We start from the raw sequence: 26,858 nt of genomic DNA on the forward strand, positions 1-26,858 counted from the left end.
TATATCTCTTTACTCTGGCAAAATGTCTCAGCTTATAAGACTGGGTTTTAGCACAACAGTATGCATGAGAAGGCAACCCAGATTAAAAACAGAAAGTATGGATGAAAAGAGATAGGACTAATGCATCCTTGTAACATGTGGGACTATATTAACCTACTATACCAGGAGGTAAGGCTACATTAGAGTGGCCAAATCCTCATATATTTTATTTTCTAGTTGAGCAGGAAACTGTGTTCTGTTTCATTTCCTAGTACACTTGAATACAAACTTCAGTGAGTATCAGAGTCATCCAAAAACCTGCTCCATAAAACTGGTGGACTGATTTCTAAAGTACCTAATTTAGTAGTTGGAATCTGTTTCCTATGTTTGCTATGAAAAAAAAATCACACAAACTGGAGTGGCTTGACGGATAAGGTGAAGGCTTAAATCAGTATTGCTAGTCTGAAATCAAGGACAGCCATCGTGTGGAGATGGTGTGTGTGTGTGTGTGTGTGTGTGTGTGTGTGTGTGTGTATGTGTCTGTGGTTCTGGTTTTATGTTTACTAGCTTCTGCTTGATATTGGATTTAGTGGCTTATGACTATAAGACATTAACATTTTTCTCTTTCAAACTGTCTCTTCTGTATGTGTCAAATACCTTTTGTTTCATTCTTATAAAAGCATATGCTATGATGTTCTCAGCCATACCCATGACCCAGGAAATTCAGGATATGTTAAAGAGTCTTAATAACATCTATGAAAAAAATCTATGAAAAAATATAAAAACAAATAGTATTTACAAGGTTTAAACATTAGGGCATCTTATCTTTGGGTACTATGGCCAATCTGTCATAGATAAATTGTGAGAATCTGCATTTCTGACAGGTTTCCAGATAATCTTAGACTAGTGAGTGACCAGTTGACATCTTGAATATTTAACTCAGAGATTTTCATGTCTGTAAAACCCCCTTTTTACCTCTAGATGTGTCTGACCATATCTAGCATTGTGTGTTCTTTCTGTCTGGAAATGTCGCTGTTTTTTGAATATAAGTTACATCTTTTATTTGTTTGTGGCTTTTGTCTCATCTGATACATTGTGATTCTTGTTTCATATTTTATATTTCTACTAGATATCACTCTACATAATAAGTGTTCAATAAATTCTCAGGTCGGGGAATTGAAAGGGCAAAAGAACAAGAAGAAATTCTTAATTCTATTCAGAAAGAACACAATGTGAAAACGATCACCAAGTGTGCAACATTAGCCTGCATCCTGATGTCCCATTATTCTTTCAGCATTGTTCAGGAATTAACAGCACTTCACAATTTCATTTTCATTGATTGAGATCATAGAAAAATCACTGAGGAGCTCCAAATGCTGGGCTTCGTGGATTATTATTCTCACTACAATGGCTATCCTCACATTTCTCTTATAAGAAGATCCAGCTCCAGGCGAAGTTGTGAAGAAGGCCCAGTGTGCAGCAAGAAGCGTTGTTTGCCAGGCTTCCCTCTCCACAAGGAACTTTTATTTTCATTCTCAAGTCAGCCTCTTGTTCCACACTCCTTGCTAAGCTATGAGACTTCTGAAAGCAGAGGTAAGCCTTATTCATGGCTGTAACACTAGGGTGCTTGGCACCGTGCCTGGCACACAAGAGGCACCAGGTACAAGCAGTTTTCATTCTTTTAAGAACGGAAAGAAATTCATATGAAATTTGAATTCATATGAATTCATATGAAAAGCTACCCCACTTTTGTCTGGAATCCCAAAATTCTCATTGTCAGCAGCCTCAGGCTGGGGCAGGCTCAAGAACAGGAGGCCTCCACAAAGAATTCTCTTCATTTGCCCCTTTACCCCTTTGACTTAAAATCTTTCCCTTCTACTTTAGATTTTGACCAGCCAAGTCTTTTCTACAATTTACACTCAAAAAACAATGTTCTTTTTAATCATTTGAAAACAACTTGTTCTTTCCTTTTCACCTCTTAAAGCAACCTCTGATAACCCACACATAATTTTTTTATTTATTTAATAGAGATCTTCATGTCCATAAAGCCACAGGCCTGGCAAATCACAGCAGACTGCACATACTCATTTAAATTCTCCTCTAAATCTTATGGCACAAAGATTAGTGCAAACGCTCAATGCCAAAACTGTTGATTTTAAAATGCATCAATTGGATGCACCCTTTTTGCACGGAAAAGAGAAAAGAATTAAAAAGTAAAAGAGAAGAAAATCCATTATGGTACCATCAGAGGCATGATAATTATTGTCTCTCGAGAGCTAATCATTGTCAAGTTCAGCACTTTATTAGACTATTTAATCTTCTCTCTTTATCGTGCATTATGAGAACAAAACAATAAAAACAAACAGAAAACAAAACAATTACAAAGCAAAAATTCTCCTATCTTCGATCTCCTCAAGGGTAAACAGAAGCACAGTAAATCTAGAGCACAACAGGGCGATGGAATGAAGGTGTGAATTGGGCTGGTTCAGCAGGGTTCCTAGGTTTGTAACTTTAAACACTGAACTTTGTTTAATGAAAATAAAAGATTCTCATAGCAATGTGTACTTTGAAGAATGTTTGGGGAAAATGTTTATAAAAGCACAACCATGAGGAAAATATCACACTTCATCATCACAAATCCTCCAATCTGCCCATAACCTTCTATTACCCAAAGTATTACAAGGGGTTTTACAAATCAGTAAACATAATAGGATAAATTATTATAGAAACATGTATACTCCTTTATGTCTGGATTCTGTGTTTTAGTACTTTTACATGGATATGCACAGAGAGAGAGACACACAAGTTTCTGTTATATAAATATTTAGTGGTCAAGTCAATAATTAGTCTTCTGTGCATCCAACGTGAGTAGATACTGTTTGACAGATTTCTACAGTGGTCAAGCTAATTTACATTCCTGTGAAAAGTATATGAAACATTTAGTTGCTCTTTTTTGCTCACCAAATACTAATAGTTATAGTAAACTCAGCTACCACAATGGGTCACAGCTGCTTTGGATCTGGTTATGAAAGGTCTCATACATTACCTTCAAATTTATCACAGGTTTGGAATCTCAGCCCAAACTTGTAATGCACCTTCAAGTCACTCCTGGAATCTTACTGTAATGTGCCATTCTGTCTCTCCTATGCCTCAATTACCACAGTCTTCATTCTAATCTCTTTGCTGTGATTCCATGTCACTGATATTGGCTATCTATAATTATGATCTGTTATTTATTAATTTCTAACATATCATTTGATTGGAACTTATTAATTCTTTAAATGCTCATGATATGCTTGCCCGAGCAATGCTATGTCAAACAAGGTTTATTAATGTAGCTTGGAAAACTCCACTTAGTACAAATCATTTCACAAGAAAGACTATAATCTTTGTCTGCTCTTAATGATTAAAGGTCAAAACTGGGCTTCATCACTTCCAAAGAAGAACACAATATAGGCCTTAAGTTCATGTTTGGTCTGCCTGCTTAATGTTTATAAATATAATGTAAACAACAGCCTAGCTACATTAGATGGTGATATAAAGATAAAATACAGTTGCATTACTAAATGATCAAGTGCACAGGTTACCACCAATTGGTACAGCTATTATACTTGATGGGAAAGGCATGCCAGCTTCATTTTACAGACAAAGAACTGGAAACATAAAAAATAAGAAGTGGTTGCATCATATTGTTTACAGGTGGTGAAAATGGGCTGCTCACCCACAGCAACATCTGACACATGTATCTTCATTAAAATCCTGGGAGCAATGTCAACCACATAGAGCTTTGTAGCAAAGTGCCTTTCACAGGGTTTTAACTGAGATCTTTAGCGTTCCTTGAGAGTGGTTCTATTTGATGTGCCTTGTTCTAGCTTTGCGATACACAATACCCAGAGTCTTTAACAAGATTTCCTCAAATGCTTTTTATTCCAATTCTATATTTAGACAAATGAAAATGATGCAAACCGCAATGAATCAGTTTATATGTTCAAAAATACTTTTTCTCTTTAGTTTTTAATAACTTGCTTCTGCATTTTATAAAAGCTATTCATTTATTACCTTAATTAGTTTTGAAATTTTCTTTCAAATTTTTAATTATGTTTCCATGTGTGTTGGCACATGCACATGAGTGCAGGTGCCTCTGCAGTCTCTAGAGGATATTGGATTCCTCTGAATTTGTAGTTCCGGGGAGCTATCTGTAAATCACAATGTGGGTGCTTGCAACTGAACTTGTGTCCCCTGGAAGAATAGAAAACATTTTTAACTCCTGAACCATCTCTTCAGCCCCAATATTATATCATTATTTTTTTAAAAAAGACCATTGTTCTACAAACTACATAGCCTGGATATCAGTCTCATCCATCTGTATGAAATGCAGCAGACATTGAGAACTACTACTCAAGGATTTCTCAGAAGACAACAAAAACGTGTTCACTACAGATCAATTCATAGTGAACCTGTGTCAATTGTTGAGTGGTTGTATCACAGTCACAGGTAGTCATCAGTGTCAGGGATTGATTTTAGTTAACAAATCAGTAAACTGTAGGCAAGCTACTTTTGTAATTAAGACTGGAGTTCATTTATGTTTACGTCATAATTTTTGCAAGGTTTCCTTTACTCAAACTGGAGACAGAGAAATAAGTCTATGCTAGAAAAATCCAGACTTGTACTAGGATCAGATCTAAGACCCCTGACTTAATGAAATCAATAAACATTTAGTAGATGTCCAATATGTATTAGGAACCTAGTATTGCAAAGCTAAGGAAGTTATTTTCTTTGACCTTGAGATGTGCACCCCATAATGGGACAGCATAATATATAAGCCACTAATTAGAAAAAAGGAAAGTAAGTCAGCAAGAAAGTTGTTTGCAAGGTACAAGGCACAAAGGGAGTGATGCAGTCACATTATCTCATGAGTGAGTATCAAAGGGTTTGACAGATTGGGAGTTCAGATCTTGTGCATTTTCCAGAACGTCATCCTCACAAAAGAAACCACCCGTCAAACTTTCAAGGCTCTCCAACATACTGCTAATTAATGATGATTTTTAAGATAAGCTCATCCATAATAAATCTCACAGTGAGTGAGATCATGTTTCAGCCATATCAGCCATAGATAGTATTTTTTCCCTTCCTTCCTTCCTTCCTTCCTTCCTTCCTTCCTTCCTTCCTTCCTTCCTTCCTTCCTTCCTTCCTTCCTCCCTCCCTCCCTCCCTCCCTCCCTCCCTCCCTCCCTCCCTTCCTTCCTTCCTTCCTTCCTTCCTTCCTTCCTTCCTTCCTTCCTTCCTTCCTTCCTTCTTTCCTTTCTTCCTTTCTTTTTTTTTTTTCATTTTTGTAAATAAAATCCCAGAAGGAAAGCCATGGTGGTAGAATACAAGCCAGTGCTGCACAATAACGGAAGGTGCTTCTAGAATTTAAGAACAGATGAATTTGACAACATTCTTGACATCTTTCAGACCTCTATCAACATTACTGAACTCCTTAAGAATGCTTGTGGTTCTGAAGCAGAAGGACTTCTGCAGCTACAAGAAGTCCGCTACACAGGGTCTTAAAGATGACTTCCCTACCTGACATCTGCAGGGTCTTCTGTGACGAGCACATCAGTCTTGCAGCTGGCCAGGGGGTTGATAGACAGCTCCACCGGTGGAACCACAAAGCTTTTGCTGACAGGAAGCCAGAGGCCTTGGCCCAAGCTGAAAGTAGACCTGCAATGTAAGAGTTTCCATTGGGGAACTCCCCGGGAAGCAAAGAGTAAAAGAAAAAGGGGGGCCCTCTTCCCTCCCTTATAAGGGCACTTTCTCATCTTTCCACCCAGCTTGAATTGTCTATATTTTCCAAGGCACAGCTTTAGCCAGATTTGCTCATATTTGGATGTTTGCTGCTTAAGTGTATGCATCATTCAGCCCTTGTGCTGTCTTGGGGAGCTTGTTATCTTTCCTTGAGTAATGAGTGGACACTATGAAGACAGGGACTATTGCAGCTCTGCTTGCTTGCTGTCCTCATGCCCAGCAGGAGTTCCACAAAGACTCAGAAGGAGCAGTTTGGCACAGACAGTAACTGTGGACTCTAAATCAATTTAAACCAACATTTCTTTCCCTGGTACTGCTACTTAATTCACTGTGTGCTTTTATCTGGTTAAATATAGAAGTTTTACACACAGTTTCATAGAGGTGGCAAGCAGAGGTAATTAAGAAGAGAGTTTAGGGTTGTAAAGTATTTCTTAAGTGGGTAGACAGAATAATCTGTAATGTCTTCCCTAGCTTAAGTACCTCTGTCTATGAGTCTAGAAACCAGACAAATAGGAATCAGATCCCCATAGCAACCTGGCCATAATGCTGCATCAGTGCCAGTGAGATTTCTTTTATATTCAGTGAGTCTCTGGATCAACATTCTAAGACTGTGCACATGCACCTTTTGTCTACCCTTTCTCCTTTCCCCAGTAGCATATCCCAGAAAGACTGTTAACTCACCTGAGAATCTTTTCAGGGGCTTGCTCTCCTGTCACCAGATCATAGCCCCTCTCCAGTGTTGTGTAAGGCCAAGGTCTGAGGAAATAACGCATGAAAAGGAAGGCAAGAAGACAAGACAGGGCATTAGTCTGAAGTAAGTACCAGCCCCACTGTTTAACAGAAGCTATACAATAATATTCCATAGAACTAACTGCTGGAGGAGACTTTCTACATTTTAAAGGGATGTCTTAGACACTTTATAGAGGACTCAGCACTTTTATTAAGTTCCCTTGTCTATTTCTGAGTTCATGTTCAAAAGCCCAGTTCCACCTCAGCATACTTTATTATTTTTTGTTTCGATGTATGAGTAAAGCATCAGTGCTTGGTCTCTAGAAGCTTCATAAGTCATGTGTGACTAGTACTAAAGTGTGATACAGCAGAAGAAATAGGTTTCACTTTTCACTGGGATGTACCCAGAGGTGTGTGTGTGTGTGTGTGTGTGTGTGTGTGTGTGTAGTATGTATAGTGTGTTTTGATTTATATTTAAAATAATATTTTAATAATTATTGGAGAATATCATATAATGTAGTTTGATAATATTCAACTTGTTTAATCTTTACTCTTGCCTCCACATCCACCCAGCTCCATGTTTTCTCTCTGCTTCCCTTTTTTTCCAACCCATCATGTGTAATTTGTGTTGATCAAGTACTCTTAGGAATGACATCTCCCTGGGAGAGAGATTGACCTACCAATGGGCATACCTTTTAAGAAAACTATCAGAAGCTATCAGCATGCTAATATCTCCTCAGTTATGTGTGGGATTTCATGCCCACTTTTTCCCATTTGAAGGTGCTATTTCATCTTGCTTAACCTTGCTCAGGTCTTTTGCACACTATCACAATTCCTGTGAGTTCATATGGGAAGCTATTCTGTTGTGTCTTCAAGATACCCTTTGTTTGAAGTAATACACTACCTCTGGCTCTTATAATCTTTCTAACTCCTATTCCAGAGCCCTTGGAAAGAGGTTTAGTAAAGAGGATCTCATTTAGGACTTCACACTATGTAGTTTCTTATTCTCTACAAATTCTAATCAGGATGTAAGTGAAAGAGGTCCTGAGTCACTCACCCTTCACTTTGACCCCAGTCATTGCGAACACATAGATGTCTGTGGACTGGGTCAGGGGCATAACCTTCGTGACAACTGCACTCTCCTGGAAGCAAAAAGAAACATGTTTTGATACATTACCTCTACACATATGCTGTTTCTTGCTTCCCTTGTTTTCCTAGAAAAATAATAAACTTGCTAGTTTGGGAAAGGATTTATGAAGAAAGGGTACAGGATCCACTGACTACTGTGGTTAACAAAGAGTTTATGCATATGCTCATTTCTTCATTTAACTATTTATCTGTACATCCAAGACATTTTGAACACATTCAACCAAAAATCTCAGCTCTACACCACAGACACATAGGAAAAAAGACATTACTCAGTGGTTAAGGGGGCTTACAGTTTGATAAGAAAAACAGGAAATAGTCAAGTAATAACAGAGGGCCAATTTAAAAATTATTACTACATATTTGATTATATATATTTATATGTATGTATATGTCTATGTAGTATGATGTTATATATGTATTGTAAAAGTATAAATAGAAAATGAAATGTTTTCCAGGGCAATGAGACAGAATTTTTCCTTTGTGTCTATGGTGGCAACTCTTTCAAGAAACTTGATTTTCTGTTTTGGAAAATGTATTTTGCCTGCAGTTTACCTCTTTTGTTTGTTTGTTTACATCTTTTCATCTCTCCTCTATTCTTTTCTTTTTCTCCTGATCTGGTCTTGTTCGTTATCTCTTGTGTGTTTCCTTCCTTGTATCTATCTATCCACTACTGTGCACCATTGTTTTCTTCCCTGGCCATGTTTGTGTGAGTCTGCATGAGGGCTTCCAACCCATCAACACTGTGCAACAGTTCTCCTCCCATTGGCTAAGGTCATTTCAGCATGCCTTGTCTATTGCCAGTGTTCAGAATTCTACAACAGCTTTCAGAAGGTCCCACTGTACGCTTATGATGGCTGCTCAGTGCATTTCTGAAAGTGTGAAGTTTTAATGTTAAATTTGTTATTTTCCACCAAAGGTATACTTGTAAAATGTTGACAGATGCTGTGCCAAAAATATATTCTATAAAAAATTAATTTAGGGGATACAGTACTCTCTATGGGGTGATTTTCCCTGTGGATGATGCACACAATTCCCTCCCAACCTTATTTTGAGAAACATGCATGGCTGGGGCTGAGCTCAATGGGAAAGCACTTGACTTAGTTTCTATCATGCATACTTAGACTGAAGAAGAAAAAGACAATTTGGTGATCCAGTAATATGTGGAACCATCATTTTGTGACATTCATCTCGGATACATTAGAAACTGCCCAGGCTTACTTAGCCTGTTGCCTAGAGGAAAGTCAGTCCGCAATTAACTATTAGCAGTGTTTAACCAGTTTCCTGGCTATTGATATCTGACCATTCCCATCTTTTGGTGAATCACAGTTTCACCTTGTCCTGATGCAAATTCTCACAGCACTGTGAGGGATATGCATTATTGAACATGGAAGATTCAGTTTTAAACTTTTTTTTCTTAACACTTTATTGTTTGAATCTCCTTGAAAATTAAAAATAAAGAAAGGAAGAATAAAAAAGGACAGGCTGAGAGCAGGTAGACACTGAAAACTCACATTTGAGAGTTGAGGATACTATGTCCACAAATCAACTCTGGTTGCCAGGTAAATATATTTCAACTTGCCTCTAGAAAAGCAAGTCTTACTTTGGTCCATGTTTCATTGAAGAGGATTCTGAGCCTCCAAGTAAATATGCTAACAAACTCCACTTCTACAAAATATAAATTGTAAATTAAGTCTTTAATTATTTTTACATTTGCTTACTTATTGTGGAAAATTTGTAGGAACCAGCCAATTATTTTGTTCTGCTTATGGGGATTTGGGTATTGAAATTAGGTCGCCATGGTTACAAGTAGCCATCTATACCTACCATGCATTCTATGGATTATTGTTTGTTTTTATTTTTAATGTTGTGTAAACCACATAAACAGAATTCTATGCAGTAACAGGCTGTGAAAGTCTTCCCAGAACTACTTGTTTTAAAACATTTATGTTTATCCAGTAAGCTTTCTCTTTTCAACAAGGAACCCTAGGTGTTATACATTTGACATTCCATAGAGCATTCTGAGAGGAACAGGCAAATCTTTAACTCACTCTATATATTAGAATGTCTCAATCTTTGTGTGGCCAGCACCTTGCAAGTGTTTGAAAAACATCCTGGATTTCATAAATATTGATCAGAATGAAAAGGTAGTAAGAGGGTGTACGGAGTCAGAGAATGGATCAGGAGTAGAATCTGAAATATTCAAAATTCAGATGGTTGAAAGATGGAGGAGAAAGAGAATAAAGATATCTACCTTCCCTTTCCTTTCCTCTGAGCATGTGGCAGATCATCAGGGGGTCTTCTCACAGGCAGTAATATTTTCTGTAAGCTTCCCCTAACCATCATGCCTGGGGTGGTCCACTGTGCGTGTGCGCTGTACATGTTCTAATCAGCTGGTTCTTGCAGGAGGAAAGGAAAATTGAGGGCTGAGAGCCTTGAATTTGGATAGCAGTAATTTACTAGTGGGGGTGGGGCAAGACTTGCTAATGATGTGTTAAAATGCAACAGCCCTTTCATGAAATATTCACCACTTTAAACATGTCTAATATTAAAGATTAAAAGTCCCGGGATTTGTCCTCGAGACTCCCAAAACTGATTTATGATCTGCCAAAGGACACAGACCTCGTGATTCATAACAGGAGAGGTAAAACTGTTTTTCTTAGCAAAGGGAAAGGAAGTCTTGCTACAGTGACCAAGGAGAAAGCTCCTTTGGTTTCTCCTAGCCCATCAGTGATTCTTCACTAAAGGTCTCAGCTCATTCACATTTCCCATGTCTGCTGGGGCGTCTTTGTGACAGTGAGAAGTTTGTTCAGTGAAAGGGTACTGCTATATTTTTCTCTTTCCTCCTGGTGTGCTTACTAAACAAGTTTTCCTTGATTCAGATGGATCATTAATTACTGTCACTCGTTATACAACAAATATGTAGCTTGCAAATGAGAAGCAGCCACCCCAGGGGCTTCCACAGAGCTGCCTGGAGAATAGAAAGTAGGGAGAAGGCAAAGCCCTCAGGGCTGGGAACAGACAGACAGACCAGATTCTAATGCTGTCTGGTTTTCTAATTAAGGAAGCAGAGGACATTAGAATCTGCTAAATCTCTTTGGTCTCAGTTTTTTCACCTATACACTGGGAATGAGATGACAGAGATCTTACAGAACAGATGAAGGTAGGCAAGAATACAGGCTGTAGCTTAGGTAGATGGGAGTTGCTGATCAAACTATTCCTTTCCTCCTCTTTAGCTTCTAAGATAGTCCCTGGTAGTGCCCACATATTCTCTAAAGACACGAGTATTTTCTCTTTATTTTTCTCCCACTGGCATTAGTTTTTCCAGATACAAAGTTGAGCATTGGATTAAATGTTTATCCATTCTCAACACCAGGATTCAGACATTTTCCTTTGCCTTTCCAAATCCCTAACCTCTGCTCTCTGGACAATTTGTTTTAGTCTTGGCTATGATTACTCTTAGCAGTGGGGTGGGCGTCTCTGGCAACATCTCCATCAGTGCCACAGCTGGCTATTGGCTTTATTGACTTCTCTTTTCTATTTTGCTCATTCAGCAAATTCTCCTCCGTTTGCAGCTAAGCATTTCCTTCTTGTCAGCCTTTGGCAGCTAGAATTAAGCATTATTTACCCCTTCCCAGGGTAGGAACTTTTCCCCACTCTGCCTCTGCATGACAGGCTGTCAAGAGTAGCTCTGCTGGGACACATGTTAGCATGCTGATTGGAAATACCTATTCACCTTTGCATCTATCATCAGTGTGAACATTCCTTAAAAGATATTATTTACCTCTCTAGTTAGGGCTGCATCCCAGCACCTAAAATATGCTACCACACCCATGGAAGCATTTAATGACCAGATGCTAAATACAGTTCATAAGAGGGATATTAATTTTTTATTTGGTGTTTTTTTTTACACTAAACTTAATATTTTTTTGATTTTTGGGAGGGTTTCTTTTGTCTTTTTTTAAGTTTTATCAAACACCTTGGGTCATAATAAAATAGACTAATAACTGATACAGGACAGGTTAATTGATGAATAAATGGACAGAGGGAAGAAATGAATGAGTGAAGGAAGGAAGAACTAATGAACATACAAATGTAATACTCATGAATTCAAGATGATTTTATTTAGAATGCTAATGGGGATACCTTCCACTCATGACAGATATTTGCCAGCAAAGCAGTCACTGTGAACTCAAGCTGAGGAATTGTCCAAAATAGAATTCTATTATACATCAGAGCAGACAAAGCCCTTAAAAATCCTTTAGTTCAGATCTTCCCACCTTCATTTTTCAGAAGAGAAAGGCAGGTTCAGAAACTAAAGATATTGTGCCAAATATCTGGACTAGTCTCTGAGGTAGCCAAGGTAAGGACTAAAGGCTTTTGTCTACCAGAGCCACCAGAGTACTTTAGTCAGCTTTGTCAGTATAATTCTTTAGTGCATATTAAAACCATTTTAAGGAAACTTTTACCCTTTTTACTCCTCTGACATTTCTGAATTTTCTATAATGAGGATATTACATTTCCAAGCAGGTATTATAAAAAAGGTAAAAGGAATTTGAAATATCCTTAAGCACATTAAAAACACACATTTGTATGTGGTTAATAATGCAGATCTAAAAAATGTTTAATTTCTTCATTAAAGTGGTTCCCATAAGGTAATTCAATTAAGCAAATTCTCTCATACTGGTTACTAGAACTCAGTATTGCCAGATACAGATGAGCTGTGCTGGCTTGAAAATATTTACTCTTGTCTCTTACGTCCTATTACAGAGCTCTCACTTCATGTTGCATGTATCCTCTCTTCATAGCCTCTTATGCAGAAACAATAGAACCCCACTGATCGTGAGCAACTGGATTTATTTTATCTAAAGCATGTCAAAGTGAACAGTGCTCTTCCCTTAATGACATAAGGCCAGTGGGCTGGCAAAGTAGTCGGTCATGAACGATTCCTGTTCTTGATTCAAGGGCTACTAGAACTTATACTACTAGAAGTGGTATAAGTTCCCTCTCTCTCTGGGGCCTTTTACTTACATAATAAAATTGGGACCAAGTATCATCTGGAAATTTCAAGAGACATTTTTTTTAAAGTCCTTGGCATGGTCTTTGGCACATTTATTGTTGCTGAAACTATTACATATCCTGTGTTTTGGTTGCTCCTGAATGGGAGAAGCCCATTCAAAATCTTGCTTTAGTAGAAGAAAAACATATTTAGCACAAAGTATGGCTTTGAAAATCAAAAACAGATGTATCTGGCTCCAGTCAGCAAGTCCTTGTTGGCATCAATAACAGTATCTGGGTTTTGTAACTGTATATGGGATGGATCACTAGGTAGTGTGGTTTTTGGATAGTCCTTCCCTGAGATTCTATTCCACACTTTGTTTCTGTATCTCCTTCTGGGGGTATTTTGTTTCCCCTTCTAAGAAGCACCAGAGTATTCATACATTGTTCTTCCTTCTACTTGAACATCATTTGATATGTGAATTGTGTCTTGACTATTGCAAGCTTCTGGGCTAATATCCAGTTATCCAAGAGTGCATACAATTTGTGTTCTTTTGTGATTGAGCTACCTCATTCAGGATGATATTTTCTAATTCCATCCATTTTCCTAAGCTCTGTTAATGCATGACAAATACAGAGGGAGACACTCTCAACCCGCCATTAAACTGAGCACAGAGTCCCCTATGGGGGAGCTAAAGAAAGGATCCAAAGAACTAAAGGGATTTGCAGTGCCATAGGAGGAACCCAGTACTCCTAGAGCTCCCAGGGACAAAACCATCAACCAGAGAGTACACATGGAGTTACCCATGGCTCCAGACATATAGGCAGTAGAGGATGGCCTTGTTGGACATCAAAGGGAGGTAAAGAGGTCTTGGAAAGACTTGATTCCATAGTGTAGAGGAATACCAGGACAGGGAAGTGGGGGAGGGTTGATTGGAGGAAGGGGAGATGGCTTATGGAATTTTCAGGGAAGGGGAGAACCCGGAAAAGGGACAACATTTGAAATGTGAATAAAGAATATACCTAACAACAACAAAAGATCAGCTGAAGCTTTTCTCTGACTCTTTATTAACCAACAAATGACAGAGCTTTGAAGCAACTTATCTAATATGTTACTCACCTTTTCATTATGATAAATATCACTAAGAAACAACATAAAAGAAGAAATATTTATTGTGTCTGTAGTATTAGAGGGTTAACTCCATAGTCAGTTGGCTCCATTGCTTCCAGGCTGTGGTCCTGCAGAACATCATGGTTGAAGGGCAGAGTTCCTTGCTACAGAACAGCCAGGAAAGGCTTGATGCTGCAGTGTGGGGAATGCTGGGACAGGGAAGCAGGAGAGGGTTGATTGGGGAACAGGGGGAGGGGAGATGGGTTATGAGACGTTCGGACTGGGGGGTGCTCGAACCAGGAAAGGGAACACCATTTGAAATGTAAACGAAGACTATATCTAATAAAAAAGTTTAAAAAGTCAAAGACACGGTGACACTGTAGTTTTGTTCGTTCATTTGTTTGTTTTAATTATTTTCCTATAGGGTTTGGCATGTCAAAGGAGACAATCTCCATGGCTCTTCTACATCTTTCCAGAAGTCTGTTGCCAGTTATCTTTCCTTGTCTGCAGCATCTCCTGTTGACGGAGGCAAACACAAATTCAGGGCATGGCGGGAGGCTGCTGTGTTGCCTTAAGAGGATACTGTGTATGTCCTATCTTTTTCACCAGCCTTGTATTCTGACTCCCATCCTCCCTCCTTGTCATCCTCTCATGATTCCATTTTCACTTGCTTGCAGCTCAGTCATCACTTATCACCACAGACCAGGGAAGCTACTTGCTGTTCACTTTCCTATTTACTCTTTGTGTCCCTGTTGCTTAGAAATACGACTCCCTGGTGTCTCAAGGCACGGAGCACGGCATGCTTTCCTGTTATAACTGCAACTGTGATCTCTTTGCCCTGTGGCTCTGTGACCTATTCCAGAGTCAAGTACAGGATAGAGGGGGAAGGAACAAATGACATTACTGAGGGCGAGGCAGATTGTTGCATACAGTAATGGAATGCAACTGACATATGTCATTGCATGCCCCTTTCTTCTGCAGTGTTCTCTGAACCATCAAGGAAGGGAGTGTAATATAGATGTCCCATTTATAGGTAAGCCCTCCACTGACACTTAAGGAGCAGGGTCACTTCAGATGTACTTGCAGACTTCCAGGAAACTTCTTACTATGGATATGTTACACTATGTGTATGAACATACACAGTTTGTATATGAACATATGAATATGAGTATATGTTTTTGTGTAAGTGCAGGTATATGCATATATAGAAGGTAGAAGAGGGCATTAGGTGTATCTATCACTCTACCTATTCCTACCATGTCTCTTCGTTCTCATGGGACTTGTGTGTTTCTCACATATGTGGAAAGCCAGAAAGTTTTAGAAACGTTCCTATTGCTGCTTCTTTGAAGCTTGTGTTATAGATGTGATGGGATGGGATGTTTGGATTGTCACATTGGTTCTGGGGTCTGGATGCTAGTCCTCATGATTATGCATCATATTCTCTTATTCCCTGAGGCATTTCAACACTCCCAAAGGTGCCTTAATCCCACTCCTTGAGAAAAGTACAGCCTGGATACTAGAAGGAAGAGATCAAGGGAAGAGAGATCAGAGGTTGAGAGAGTATAAGAAGCAAAAGAAACTTAAGTGAAGATGTGATTATTTAAAAGGAATAAGATGATTACAGCTGCTTTCAATATAACCAGTGCCATTTAAGGATTACATTTAAAAGCACAGTTCCTCTGCAAATCACTTTTTCTCTGTCTCCTTCTGCATTTCTATCTGTAAAGTGAGAAGGAAGAATTCACAGATCCGAAACACCCTTCTAAACATTGCCAAAATTTGGTCCATACATAATCTGGTTTTATTTCTTTTTTTTTAATTTGATGTATTCTTTATCTACATTTCAAATGATTTCCCTTTTTCTGGGTCCCCACTCCCCTCAAGTCCCATAAGTTCTCTTCCCTCCCCCTGTTTTTCCATCTTCTCCTTCCCACTTCCTGTTCTGGTATTCCCCTATACTGTTGCATTGAGTCTTTCCAGAACTAGGGGCCACTCCTCCATTCTTTTTGGACATCATTTAATATGTGGATTATTTCTTGGGTATTCCAAGTATCTAGGTTAATATCCACTTATCAGTGAGTGCATACCATGATTGATCTTTTGAGACTGGGTTATCTCACTTAGTATGATGCTCTCCAGCCCAATCCATTTGTCTACGAATTTCATGAATTCATTGTTTCTAATTGCTGAGTAGTATTCCATTGTGTATATATACCACATTTTCTGTATCCATTCCTCCATTGAGGGACATCTGGGTTCTTTCCAGCTTCTGGCTATTATAAATAGGGCTGCTATGAACATAGTGGAGCATGTGTCCTTATTGCATGCCAGGGAATCCTCTGGGTATATGCCCAGGAGTGGTATAGCTGGATCTTCTGGAAGTGAGGTGCCCAGTTTTCTGAGGAACTGCCAGACTGATTTCCAAAATGGTTGCACCATCTTACAATTCCACCAGCAGTGGAGGATTATTCCTCTTTCTCCACATCCTCACCAACACCTGCTGTCTCCTGAGTTTTTGATCTTAGCCATTCTGACTGGTGTGAGGTGAAATCTCAGGGTTGTTTTGATTTGCATTTCCCTAATGATTAATGATGTTGAACATTTCTTAAGGTGTTTCTCAGTCCTCCAAAGTTCTTCATGTGAAAATTCTTTGTTTAGCTCGGTACCCCACTTTTCAATGGGGTTATTTGGTTCTCTGGGTTCTACCTTCTTGAGTTCTTTGTATATATTAGATATTAGCCCTCTGTCAGATTTAGGGTTGGTGAAGATCCTTTCCTAATCTGTTGGTTGACATTTTGTCCTTTTGACAGTGTCCTTTGCCTTACAGAAACTTTGTAGTTTTATGAGGTCTCATTTGTCAATTCTTGATCTTAGAGCATAAGCCATTGCTCTTCTGTTCAGGAACTTTTCCCCTGTGCCCATGTCCTCAAGGGTCTTCCCCAGTTTCTTTTCTATGAGTTTCAGTGTGTCAGGTTTTATTTGGAGGTCCTTGATGAACTTGGAGTTGAGCTTAGTATAAGGAGATAAGAATGGATCAATTCGCATTCTTCTGCATGCTGACCTCCAGTTGAACCAGCACCATTTGATGAAAAGGCTATCTTTTTTCCACTGGATGCTTTCAGCTCCTTTGTCAAAGATCAAGTGACCATAGCTGTGTGGGTTCATTTCTGGGTCTTCAATCCTATTCCATTTATCCACTTGCCTGACATTGTACCAATACCATGCAGCTTTTATCACTATTGCTCTGCAGTAAAGTTTCAGGTCTGGGATACTGAATCCCCCTGAAGTTCTTTTACTGTTGAGAATAGTTTTAGCTATCCTGGGTTTCTTGTTATTTCAGATGAATTTGAGCATTGCTCTTTCTAGCTCTATGAAGAACTGGGTTGGGATTTTGATGGTGATTGCATTGAATCTGTAGATTGCCTTTGGCAAGATGGCCATTTTAACTATATTAATCCTGCCAATCCACAAGCATGGAAGATTTTTCCATTTTCTGAGATCTTCTTCGATTTCCTTCTTCAGAGATCTGAAGTTCTTGTCATATAGGTCTTTTACTTGTTTGGTTAGAGTCACACCAAGATATTTTATGCTGTTTGTGGCTATTGTGAAGGGGGTCATATCCCTAATTTCTTTCTCAGTCAGCTTATTCTTTGAGTATATACAGGCTACTGATTTGCTTGAGTTGATTTTGTAGCCAGCCACTTTGCTGAAGTTTTTTATCAGCTGTAGGAGTTCTCCGGTAGAGTTTTTTGGGTCACTTAAGTATACTATCATATCATCTGCAAATAGTGATAGTTTGACTTCTTCCTTTCCAACTTGTATCCCTTTGACCTCCTTATGTTGTCTAATTGCCCTAGCTAGGACTTCAAGAACTATATTGAAAAGATATGGAGAGAGGGAGCAGCCTTGTCTAGTCCCTGATTTTAGTGGGATTGCTTCAAGTTTCTCTCCATTTAGTTTGATGTTGGCTACCGGTTTGCTGTATATTGCTTTCATGATGCTTAGATATGGGCCTTGAATTCCTGTCCTTTCCAATGGTTTTGTTTCTTTTTCTTTTTTTTTTTTTTAATTTTTTTTAATTCTGTATATTTTTATTTACATTTCAAATGATTTCCCCTTTCCTAGCCCCCCCACTCCCAAAACATCCCGTAAGCCCCCTTCTCTCCCCCTGTCCTCCCACCCACCCCTTCCCACTTCCCCGTTCTGGTTTTGCTGAATACTGCTTCAGTGAGTCTTTCCAGAACAAGGGACCACTCTTCCTTTCTTCTTGTACCTCATTTGATGTGTAGATTATGTTTTGGGTAATCCAGGTTTCTAGGTTAATATCCACTTATTAGTGAGTGCATACCATGATTCATCTTTTGAGTCTGGGTTGCCTCACTTAGTATGATGTTCTCTAGGTCCATCCATTTGCCTAAGAATTTCATGAATTCATTGTTTCTAATGGCTGAATAGTACTCCATTGTGTAGATATACCACATTTTTTGCATCCAATCTTCTGTTGAGGGATACCTGGGTTATTTCCAGCATCTGACAATTATAAATAGGGCTGCTATGAACATAGTAGAGCATGTATCCTTATTACATGGTGGGGAATCCTCTGTGTATATGCCCAGGAGTGGTATAGCAGGATCTTCTGGAAGTAAGGTGCCCAGTTTTCGGAGGAACCGCCAGACTGATTTCCAGAGTGGTTGTACCAATTTGAAACCCCACCAGCAGTGGAGGAGTGTTCCTCTTTCTCCACACCCTCTCCAACACCTGCTATCTCCGGAATTTTTAATCTTAGGCATTCTGACTGGTGTAAGGTGAAATCTCAGGGTTGTTTTGATTTGCATTTCCCTAATGACCAATGAAGTTGAGCATTTTTAAAGATGCTTCTCCACCATCCGATGTTCTTCAGGTAAGAATTCTTTGTTTAACTCTGTACCCCTTTTTTAATAGGGTTGTTCGGTTTTCTGGAGTCTAACTTCTTGAGTTCTTTATATATATTGGATATTAGCCCTCTATCTGATGTAGGATTGGTGAAGATCTTTTCCCAATTTGTTGGTTGCCGATTTGTCCTCTTGATGGTGTCCTTTGCCTTACAGAAACTTTGTAATTTTATGAAGTCCCATTTGTCAATTCTTGCTCTTAGAGCATATGCTATTGGTGTTCTGTTCAGAAACTTTCTCCCTGTACCGATGTCCTCAAGGGTCTTCCCCAGTTTCTTTTCTATTAACTTCAGAGTGTCTGGCTTTATGTGGAGGTCCTTGATCCATATGGATTTGAGCTTAGTACAAGGAGACAAGGATGGATCAATTTGCATTCTTCTGCATGCTGACCTCCAGTTGAACCAGCACCATTTGTTGAAAAGGCTATCTTTTTTCCATTGGATGTTTTCAGCCTCTTTGTCGAGGACCAAGTGGCCATAGGTGTGTGGGTTCATTTCTGGATCTTCAATCCTGTTCCATTGATCCTCCTGCCTGTCACTGTACCAATACCATGCAGTTTTTAACACTATTGCTCTGTAGTATTGCTTGAGGTCAGGGATACTGATTCCCCCAGAATGTCTTTTGTTGCTGAGAATAGTTTTAGCTATCCTGGGTTTTTTGTTATTCCAGATGAATTTGATAATTGCTCTTTCTAACTCTGTGAAGAATTGAGTTGGGATTTTGATGGGTATTGCATTGAATCTGTAGGTTACTTTTGGCAAAATGGCCATTTTAACTATATTGATTCTACCGATCCATGAGCATGGGAGGTTTTCTCATTTTTTGACGTCTTCTTCCATTTCCTTCTTCAGAGTCTTGAAGTTCTTGTCATACAGATCTTTCACATGTTTGGTAAGAGTCACCCCAAGATACTTTATACTGTTTGTGGCTATTGTGAAGGGGATCATTTCCCTAATTTCTTTCTCAGCCTGCTTATCCTTTGAGTATAGGAAGGCCACTGATTTGCTTGAGTTGATTTAAAACCCTCCACTTTGCTGAAGTTGTTTATCAGCTGTAGTAGTTCTCTAGTGGATTTTTTTGGGTCACTTAAGTAGACTATCATGTCATCTGCAAATAATGATAGTTTGACTTCTTCCTTTCCAATTTGTATCCCTTTGACCTCCTTATGTTGTCGAATTGCCTGAGCTAGTACCTCAAGTACAATATTGAAAAGATAAGGAGAAATGGGGCAGCCCTGTCTAGTCCCTGATTTTAGTGGGATTGCTTCAAATTTCTCTCCATTTAGTTTCATGCTGGCTTCCGGTTTACTGTATATTGCTTTTACTATGTTTAGGTATGGGCCTTGAATTCCTGTTCTTTCCAAGACTTTAAGCATGAAAGGATGCCGAATTTTGTCAAATGCTTTTTCAGCATCCAATGAAATGACCATGTGGTTTTTTTCTTTGAGTTTGTTTATGTAGTGGATTGCATTGATGGATTTCCATATATTGAACCAACCCTGCATTCCCGGGATAAAGCCTACTTGATCATGGTGGATGATCGTTTTGAGGTGTTCTTGGATTCGGTTGGCAAGAATTTTATTGAGTATTTTTGCATCAATGTTCATAAGGGAAATCTGTCCTGTTAGTGGGTGAGTGGGGATGACTGAGGTTTGGGAAATTGGGCAGGAATTGGATCACTGAGAAATATGGCTGGAGTAAAACATAAACAGTGTACTATTGGAGCTCTTGCTATTTAGATGTTGTTCAGGCAAATGGGTGTTCTACCTGGGGCAGGGCTCTTATTCCTTGGGATTCTAGTATCTCTAACAATGCTGTGTGACATCCTACTGAGAGCTGATCAGCTTTGAACAGGTGTCTTCAAACTTTGCTCTTTCTTTATAATGTCAACAAAATTTCAATCTTGTTAATTTCAAAAGCACTGAAGACCAAACTGTAAACATGCATTTTAGGTACTGCCTCTCCATTGTCATTTATCTATGGGACTCCTAGGACATTTTAATTATGGGTTAGAGGTTCCTGTTGCATGGGTTGATCTGGTCTAATTGTCATTGGTTATATCCTTGCAGCAGACCCATGTAGAGTGATCTGTGCTGCTGAGAAACTACCAACCACATTGGACAACTGGCTGACAATGTCTCAGACTCTTTACTGGCTTTGATGTCTTTTTCTAGCCTCATGCAGTTGTAAGTGACCAACACAAATTATTGCCTTTGTATTACTGTCAAAGAAAGAAAAGAAGTCTTCCTCAAAGGTGCAGTAGACTGAGAATGCAGACAGAATTGGGGTGGAGGTCTGGTGGGGGTCCAGACAACAGTCTGGAAAGGATTCAGAGTAGAAATCTCTCACAACTAGGAAGGGTATGAGTTTACCTCATGTTCACAAGACACGAAACAGGCACAGAACTGTGGTCACTGCCTCCAACATTTGTTCCCTGACTCTTGTCATACTTCCTCCATGTTTTTCAGATAAACCAGGGTGGAGGGAGAGTCAGAAGACATACTCTGGTAAGGCAAAGGAAACTGGCCTGGGAACCAAAGCACTTTGATACTGAATGTCTGTCTCTAACCTGCTAAATATTTGTCTCAGTTGACCACTGTGTTTTTTAATTTTATTTCCTTTCTTTTTACCTTTTTCTCTTTTTTTCCTTCTTTTAAAACAAGTATTCAGGTTCAAATACAATTATTTAAGGAACTTAAAAGTGACTTGACTGTAATGTTGAGATGATTAAAGGCTGTCACTAAGGGGCAACTATTGCCTGCCACTTAATTCAGAGGGCCATGGGGGATGACCTGTCCTAATCTCACAGTTGTGTTTTGACTGGCAGCATTCATAATAACAGATGTAAAATAGACAATGATTTATGAATTTGTGCCATCATTCTACCTGGGCCATGATAATATTCTCTTTATTATTCCAATGTTAGTATATATGCTGCTGAAATAAGTGAAGTGTGTGTGTGTGTGTGTGTGTGTGTGTGTGTGTTTGAGATTGTGTATGTACATTCCATACAAGTATTTGCAGATGCTAAAAGAGGTTCTAAACATTCCTGGAGCTAAAGTTAAAGTAGTGTGGTTCCCCTGAACTGGATTCTGATTTCCAAATTTAGGTAGTCTATGCAATCTCTTGACTGCTGAGCTATCCCTTACAAAATTGGTATACTTCTTGGGAAAATAAGCATGCTAAACCAATTTTACTTATCAAAAGTATTATAGACCACACTATAAACAACTGCTATACTGTTCAGAACATAGACATTTCTCAGTAATAGAAACGATGTCATTATTCCTGCTGCTAACACTGGGAGCATCCTTAGAGCTCTGGTCCAGGTGAGGCTTCTGAATTCCCTCCTTGGTTTCATAACTTTCTATCTCTATGGCTGTAGCTTCCCTCTCAAACTTCCAGCTATGGTACATGCCTTTCTTTCTCTTCCTCTCATAGACTTTGTCTTATACCTGTTCTAAAGTTCATACTTCTTCACTATGGCTGTGGTTGTCATTCCCTTTACTGAACCTCTTAAAGGTGAGATGAGGATTTAGAGATGATTCTACTCATTCTTCTATCTTCAAGGACTAGGTGGAATGGACATCACCAGCACAAGGTATGGTGTGCTGTGAGCTGAAAGTAAAGGGTATACAAAGAGCCACAGAAAGGAGCCTAGAGTTCTCTCCCCCCCCCCCCTCTCTCTCTCTCTCACACACACACACACACACACACACTCTGGGACTGTTTCCACAAGAATAGGACCACTGTAATGATGGAGGATGGAAAGACACATGGAAAGATCATTACCTTCTAAATAGTGTTAGATTCTCTGCATCTTTGTTACTAGTCAATGCCCACCCTCAAATGACCCTATGAGATATGTTCTAATGCTAACTATCTTAAAGACAACTAAATTGATCTTAGAATGGGTTAAGTAAAGGCTATTCTAGAGGACAAGATGATGCAAGACTGAGGAGGCACTCTTAATATCTTAAAAGCCTGGCTTCAGAGCCTGGGTGGCAATCTTTTTTTCTCCCATAAAAAGCATGAGACTTCCATACCAAGCAAAGCAGAGGAAAGGCATGTCACAGAATAAATGCAAAGTGAGCCACATTCTGTTCTTTCCTTGGGCCAGTGGTAAACAATGGTGCTGGATTTAATTGGTGCTAAGGAATCTTTGCTTGGTTTGGGGAATATAGAGAGCCAGACCTTGGGAGTCTGTGGGTCTTCAAAAATAGTCACTTTTACATGTTAAGTATAGGAGCAGTGATCAGAAAGAGGGCAGTTTAAAGAAGCCAGGCACGAGAGTCAGAGTGGAGTTTGAACACAACAGCCTCTTGATTTTTTAAAATCAATTGCCTCTGACCCAGATTCAGAGCCCTACTTTCCAGGTCAATCATCCCTGTTCTATTCATTCACCAAAATGAAGAATTCACCATTATTCATTCAATGCACTGTAAATATTGCTTGGACTAGCCATGATTATTGTGAGAGACACTGATAATACAAATGTCCCTTCATGACCATGGCTTTTAGTCTTGTCCATTTGATTATAGCTTAAAGAAAATGTTATAAGACTCCTTTCCAATGACCAAGTCTCTTTTATCTTGCAGATATATCTTATGAGCAGGAACAAATGCTGTTAGGGTTTTAAGAAGAAAGAGGAAAGAGAAATCCTTGGGTATTTAACTTGGCTTCAGTTTGCACGGTAAGAATAAACATGGATAAGGACTTCAATTCACATGATTTTAGAATAAGAATACCATGTCATAACATAAAAGATGAAAGAACATAACATATGCAAATGATTATGAAAACGCCTCTTGGTCATCCACTGTAATTTTACAGGATCTTAACGGCTTCCATTGAAGCAATATAGTCATCAGTGAAATATGACACGTGAGATAGTTTCCTGTATACTCTTTGGTGGCCTCCTTCAAGCTATTTCACTCCTCTGAGATTCATTATTCTCTTCTAACAGATAGGAAACAAAAGCTCTTTCCTCTCCAATTCATGAGGTTACTGTAAGGATAAAACACATACTTAAGCTAGTCAGAACACATGATGATTAATAATGCAGTTGTTGCCTACATGAACAAAAGAGGAAAGAGCAACGTGAAATACACAAATTAAATTGAGTTAATAGTAATTACTCATTTTGCAGAAGGTTTGTTCCCTTCAAAAAGAAGAGACAGAGCAGGAGAGATAAAGAGTCAAGGAGTTACTGATTTTGTGATGTATTTCCCCCAAATATCAGTAATATTAATGGTAAAGAATCAAATTACATGTATACAGTCAAAGCAAGAAGATTATTGAGTTTTAACAGAATATTTCTGCAAAGCACCATTCCTATATATCAAGCCCATTTCATTGATGTAACAAAACATGACAGTCAAGAGACTTAGAGAGATTTTAGAAGCTGGGATCCAAGGGATTCTAAATAACACACAAGTTCAGCATTATCACACCATCAAATGGAGAAAATAGAGGAGCTACAGCCAGCTCTGCCATGTCTCTATTGCAGAAAAACCTCAAAGTAACCTCCATTTTCATCATAGGCAGATGGTAAACATATAGCTGACTTCCCAAAGAAACTAGAGAGCTGTCTGAGTCAGTCCTCTACATCTGGAATACTGTGTCATTTGACATAGTAGGTTCACTCTGTTGAACCAAATTAATTTTCACATTGATAGTCTCAGTGTAGGCTTTATTGGTGTTTAGCTTAATGTTCTCTCTTACTTTCTTGCCAAAATTTTAGCTCTCATTTTATTGTTACCACTGTTTCAGTTTCCCCTCTGATATGTGGCTTCTCTAATACAATTCTCTCTCTCTCTCTCTCTCTCTCTATATATATATATATATATATATACTTTTTCTGCATTGTCTTCCTTTCTCTTTGGCTGTCTCTCATAGCACTCTTCTATGAGGTAAATTTGAGATTTGAATCAGAGAAGCCCATATTAAACACGTAGAATCACCAAACTTTTTTTTAATCCACAAATAAATTACAAAAAGTATTCTACTTCATGTGATGGTGCAAAGATTAAATAAGATACTTCACATTGAGCTACTGTAACTAGAAATACAGTCACATCATATTAATCCCATAATTTCTTTCTGTGAATCCTGAATTTTCTTCCCTCCCTCCTTTCCTTCCTCCCCCTTTCTCCTTCTCTTCATCCTTCCACCCCTGTCCTCCATACATCACCTCCTCTTCCTTTGTACCTATCTCACTGTCTTTACACCCCACATCTCCCTTTAAAAATGGACACAACAATCTCTAGCCCATTCCTTTCCTTCAATGGCCACATCGTGAAATGCTGCAGCTTCACTTCTAGGGCACACAATCTTTCACAAAGTGCTTTATGGTACATTTTCTTGTATATGATGGACAATCATCATGGTTCATTAAAATCAAGCAACATGTGTCCAAGTACCCCATACTGGGCTTTACTAGAATCTGTCTCTCCTATTCTATCCATTTATTGTCAATGAGTGATTGCCACCGGCTTTTCTACTACACACAGAAAAGCCATCTGGGATCCCTGACTGGTCCAGTGCACCACAACACTGATTGCCATGTCAGGAACAAGACTCATAGTGAGGCCAAATATGTTCACACCTTGTCTGCTGCTGTCTGATATAAACTCAAACCCATTTAGGGAAGTTTTTTAAAGAGGCCATTCAACAACATCAATAATAGGTTGCTACATGTATGCATTTGCTTGCACATGAGCGCGCGCCCCTTAATCATACTATACAAGCCTGCAGTCAAAGGAAAGGGGAAAGGATGATGTGGAGCAATGGGCAGGCCCCCTACAGACAGAATCAAATCCCCAGAAAAGGCTCATGCTATTGCTAAGCCCTGTGTTTTAAGCAGCTTCCAGGAGTTTCTTATGCTCAGAAACCTGTCATTGTTTCTTTCACTCCATCATGATTAAGTCTTTTGTGGATTCATCAATGCCAACTCTGGGGAGTCTGTTTTTCCCCTAATTTAATAACTTCTACTTTCTTAATGTGTGTATTTGCCATAGAATGCACCAAGTACTATACACTGATTACAATAATCAGAATAATAAAGTAAAGGTGAATACTTTTTCTTTATTAAAAAGAATATTCAGTAGAGTCCTGGGGAAATTCATTTGTTTGAAAATGTACAGCAGTCAAGGGCAGAGTCAAGATTTTGATCCAGTTCTGTCTGATTTCAATGTACAGACTCTTCCTATCTTGTCTGTACTGCCTTTCCAAAATGGAAACAGCCTACCATCATCAGCTAGATTATCACTAGTCTTTTTTATGGCCCATCCTTGGTGACTGAGTCAAGGATAAACTTTGGAGTCAATGTTTATGAAATAAAGGCATTCATGAATTTTGGAGATGACAGTGTGTCTTAAATATCCTGCATTGAAATGCTTATCAGGAATGAATGTTTTGAACACACCTTTACAAGACTTGTCCTCTAAAGCGCTGACCGAAGTCAACACCACTTTCCTTTGTTAGAAAAGATATTCAAAATGGTTGTATGATATTAGGCCTTATTGCCTTCTATAATTAACTGCTTATAGGAACCTAGTTTATAGTTGGTTCCGGATTTTCACTGAATAGCCTGTGGCTTCTGAGAGCAGCTTTATTCATCCACTCAAAATCCCTCCCTCCAGCCCCCTCTCCCCACCCATGGGTACACTATGTATGAGGTTTCCTTATAGGTTGTTGCTGTTATTGTTACACTTTCTTTGGTCACATGTCATAGAGAAATTCAGCTAGGCCAGAAGCTTTATCCCTGCTGGATACATTTCAGCATGCCTAATGTTGCTATACAGGCTGGTAGAGGAGCATGGCCTTTACCAGTCTATTCTGCCATAGAGCCAATAGGCTATTCTACTGACCTGACAACAAGGATGTGCCCATTGTTGCAATAACGCTAATGCCCACCTGCTGTAATAGCTGAAATAGTTGTAATGGTTACCTGTCTAACATTAAGAAGAGACCAATGATTTTGCAAGTGCAAGATCTCATTATACATCATGTTCAATACTCCTTATTTATTTCACTCTGGTTTCTATCCTTCTCTAACTATGGCCAGCAAAGCTCTGGTCAGCCTTACTTTTTTTATTTATTCAGTATTTCTTTTTTCATCATGTCATAAGTCTTTGGTGTCATCTTCTCCTTGGTTTTATCTTCAAGCCCAGCTTGA

General features: G+C 38.9%; 1 protein-coding gene across 3 annotated transcripts in view; it reads right to left on the bottom strand.

Annotated features, from left to right (window-relative positions):
* The window catches only part of Astn2 (astrotactin 2), a 989,271-nt gene that overhangs the window by 513,389 nt on the left and 449,024 nt on the right, over nt 1-26,858 (bottom strand). For 2 of the 3 annotated variants that reach the window (XM_052176645.1, XM_052176643.1), the window contains 3 exons: nt 7,552-7,636; nt 6,447-6,521; nt 5,544-5,681 (listed from right to left, as the gene is read on the bottom strand). In XM_052176645.1, the coding sequence (XP_052032605.1) occupies nt 5,544-5,681; nt 6,447-6,521; nt 7,552-7,636 (298 nt within the window). The remainder of the gene's footprint in view (nt 1-5,543; nt 5,682-6,446; nt 6,522-7,551; nt 7,637-26,858) is intronic. The other variant, XM_052176644.1, reaches the window with a different exon arrangement.

The sequence above is a fragment of the Apodemus sylvaticus genome, chromosome 3 (genome assembly GCF_947179515.1).
Source record: "Apodemus sylvaticus chromosome 3, mApoSyl1.1, whole genome shotgun sequence".
NCBI classification, from domain to species: Eukaryota; Metazoa; Chordata; class Mammalia; order Rodentia; family Muridae; genus Apodemus; species Apodemus sylvaticus.